General features: G+C 38.8%; 1 protein-coding gene across 1 annotated transcript in view; it reads right to left on the bottom strand.

The window, feature by feature from the left end:
- Nucleotides 1-4,009, bottom strand: part of rapgef5a (Rap guanine nucleotide exchange factor (GEF) 5a) — a 53,933-nt gene that overhangs the window by 43,990 nt on the left and 5,934 nt on the right. The window contains exon 2 of the mRNA XM_035681637.1: nucleotides 1,155-1,205. Within this exon, the coding sequence (XP_035537530.1) occupies nucleotides 1,155-1,205 (51 nt within the window). The remainder of the gene's footprint in view (nucleotides 1-1,154; nucleotides 1,206-4,009) is intronic.

Genomic DNA, 4,009 nt, shown 5'->3' with positions numbered 1-4,009 from the left:
ACTTGATTGCCATTTCTTTCACTTATGGGGTCGTTGCCAATAAAACAAAATACTTGACTCAAGTTTTGGACAATCGACAAATTGTTTGATACCTTTTGTTTTCAGCACAAGCGTAGAGATTTTTGAGAATAATCTTACACAAATAGGCCATTTAAGTTGCTTAACAATGTCTCATTTTTGAAGTAGTTGAATCATAAAGGTTTGGAGAGGTCAAGAGGGTGGAAGTTCAGCCTTGGACTGACTAGCACTCATTTGTCACCCATCATTAACAAACTAACCTCCTATCAAGTTTATTGATCCAGCTTTCAGTGACCAAGGTTAAATCAATTCTTAGTAAATTATTTGCTACACAAAATTAGTGAGTTTGGGGAGATTTTTAAGTCTAAGGATGAAGCTTTAAGGGCTCCTTTGTAAAAGGGTGGTCTCCTGGGCCTTCAGGCGTACAGTTTTACCAGTGTCTTATTACTTTGGGTACCACATCAATGCTTAAGTTTGCGATGAGACACGATATAACCAAGAAAATCTAGAGAAAGACAACCAAAAGAAAAACAAATACAACAGGCGCTGAGGGGACAAACAACCAAGCAGCACAAAAAGATATTTTGGCACAGCGGTAACAGCAGTGCAACATAAATAAGAAGCATCTTAATGTTTTTCAGATGCTTGGATATTTCATTTTTTAAAACTTTTTTATTTCTTTAGCTCAGTATATTCAGTGTTCAAAGAAAACTTTACTCACATGATATTATTTAAAGCCCTTAAAGCTTTTTCAGAGTGCACTTACTGAAATATTTTGCCAACCGCAATTTATAAGATTGCCATGATAAAATTAAGACTCTCTCCCGACTGTGTGTGGCTGTGTGTGTGGAGGAGTGGTGTTGCTGGTTGTGGCCCCGCCGTGGTGTGTGTGTGTTGTGTGGTGTGTGGTGTGTGTGTGCGTGTGGTGTGGTGTGTGTGTTGTTGCGTGTGTGTGTGTTACATCTGGTGATGAAACTGGCTTGGAAAAAGGCGCCCAAAAAGTAATATCACCACTGATGTCATCTGTATTTAGGGCAAAACAACACACTTTGGCTTTTACAATCCAAAACAAAAGGGGATGACATCACCTGGGGTTGCTGGTGGGCTGGGAGGAGTGTGTGTGTGTGTTTTCTTACCTTGTGTACTGTGGGTCCAGTGCTCGGGCCGGGGATAGTGTCGGGTGATTGCTGTTGAAACCAAAAGCACACACACTGTCAGAGCCAACACACAATGACACACACACAGTAAATACATTAAACAAACAAGACTCTGACTTGAGAGAGACCAGTTCTACCATGCCAAAAACAAGAGCAGTAACAACCGTTGCTTTAATGTTCAGTGACACCTGTTACAGTAATACACTTAGAGAACGTGGCCATTCACTTTTACTGTACGATTATCTGACCTAAATGGTTTAATAGTGACACTATTCACTCACGCACTCAATCGATCAATACAAATCCATAATACAACTTTATCAGTTCAATGCCTCAAGAATGTAACAGTGACACCATGATAAATATCTTTATGGTTATTACCATCATGCCATATCCACTCCATCTTTACTTGTCCTATCAGGAAATACACTCTTAATCTTTATGGATTATTATGGTGCCAGAGGAGCCAGATGACAGCACTGACACTGTAGTGACACACTGGTCATAAAACAGATTAAAAACGATAGTAAGTGTTAGATTAAGTAGAGCGGAAACAGCACTAAATGCAGCCATCTGTTTTCATATGTCAGTGGCACGCAGGACACTGTAGTGTAGTGTAGTAACACCTCGTCCTAGTTGCTTTGCTGTTGCATTTGAAGCTTGCTTCAAGTGTTCCAATTCTTGAAGATAATTGTTCTAAACAGGTTTTATAAATCTTATACAGCAAATATTATCATTCAACTCAAACATAAAAATAAATGATTATGAAGGTTTTCAGTATTAACAATAAATAGTGTTTAGGTATCTGAAGTGTACTGCACTAGGATATAATATTGATAACTGAAAAACACATTACATTATTATATAGTTCTTGTGTCATACCAGCTTAAAAAAAACATTTGAATTGGTCTCATATTATTTCTTACTGCTAATATAATAGTTTTGTAAAAACATCGCATTACATTACTTTAAGACGAGCATATCTGAAAAGTTTCATCCGTTACTTTCCAACCCACGCAGGAAACCTTTATAGTGTCCATAAAAGTACCTGCCTGAAACGTTTTCATGTTTTATTGTTTTATAGCACTGAATCACAGTGGTTTGAAAGGACTTTTTGACACTGATCAACAAAGACTCTTTGATGTTAAAGTGAACAAAAGTATTTAAAGTAAGTAAACAGATTGCAGATATATTTTTCTCCTTTACTCTGACACGCCTAAAAGTATCACTGCTAACCAAGTGTTTTTATTTCAATAGAGATCACGTGTGTGTGTAATCAAGGTGTGACAAGTGATTTTAGGATAAATACGCCTGTTTCTGCAGGGTGCAATAGCTGGTTAGTCAATTTCTTGGCTAAAACTACATCACCAATACAAAAGAAAATTAGGCAGCAGACATATAGTCACTTGTCTGTAGTAGTAAAAGCATATTTTTTACTGATAACATTAACAGTGCCTCTGTTCTAGTCAAATGTCCCAGTAAGCCATGATAGTGTGACAGAGAACCCTGTGCCACATCAAATGTCTATTCATATTGTCTTTGCCTATTCCAAACAAATGTGTGAAAAAGTTATCAAAGAGTACCAATCAGTGGAAGGATACCAGAAACATGTCAAGGCACTGAACAGGGAGTAAAGTAAAACAGAAAGTGTGGTAAGTGAGCGTGAGGCAGTGAGGGAGGCCGTCAAGAGGCCTATACAGCAGACTCTCCAGACACAGCTACAGGTCTTATGGTTGAGATGGGAGACACTAAGCAAACAACTCTTTAGCTTACTGGCTGACTTACTTAATGCAGGGCCTTCAATTTGCTCTCCATGTAACTTACCCGTTTGGCAAAAATGTCCAGTGTCCAGTTGTATCAACACAGACTTACAAACTGTAATTGCTGCCAAAAATGAGATTACGGAGATTTGTTTTCAAGAGTATTGTTTCTGTTGATCACTGTCAAACAGAATCTATTTTGTAGATTTTAATCTAATTATTTTGCATTAGCATTTGGACTCCAGCTTAGAACAATACAGGATTATCATCATGAGTGTATGTGGATGGGAAAATATCAGCTACTGGTATTTTTCAAACTTTAGAGTTGTATTAGGATGACGATCACGTTGCCAGCGTTCATTAAAACCAGACAGATAGAACCTCGTGCAATAGGAGTGCAACTGGTCTGTGAGCTCAGTCAGTGCAGCAGGATCACTGAGAGAGCTGTGGGTTTGTTTCCCCCTGGAAACCTTCACAGAAAACCCAGCCGGTGCTGGCAACCCCTGCTGCCCTTCACCTCTCACCGGCTCACATTAGCAAATCACCAGATGATGACAAATAGAGAGGTATAAAAGAGATCAAATGAGGGAACAAATGAAAAGCACCTAAGCAACTGTGGAAGATGGATGTAGAGAAAGAAATATAAATGAGTGAGCGTCCAAGAGGAGGGAGAAGAGAGGGAGGCTGAACAAATCTCAACAGTCTGCATATATGAAGGGGGATAGGAGCGTGACGGATGGAAAGGGAGAGACATGAAGCGGTGAGAGACGGAGAGATGATTTTAATTGTAATCGTGAAAGAAAGAAAAAAAAATGAGAAAGACAAAGAGAGAGAGAGAGAGAGGGAGAGAAATGCACGGCTGTGGCTTTGAGTTGCAAGAAAATGAAAGAGGGATGATTAGAGAGATGTAGAGCAGTGTGTGTGATCCTCATTAGAGCGATAATACTGTCGGGGATGTCTCACACACAAGCAAGAGAGTATACACATGGCACAGACACCTTATCTGAAGCGAGTCGCTGTATCCTATATAGTACTTTATATATATTATATTATATTATATTATAATATATATAT

This window comes from Morone saxatilis, unplaced genomic scaffold (assembly GCF_004916995.1).
Source record: "Morone saxatilis isolate NCDOM2014 unplaced genomic scaffold, NCSU_SB_2.0 Contig9, whole genome shotgun sequence".
Lineage (NCBI taxonomy): Eukaryota > Metazoa > Chordata > Actinopteri > Moronidae > Morone > Morone saxatilis.
The sequence above is the reverse complement of the archived record's forward strand: the minus strand, read 5'-3'. Positions and strand labels throughout refer to the sequence as shown.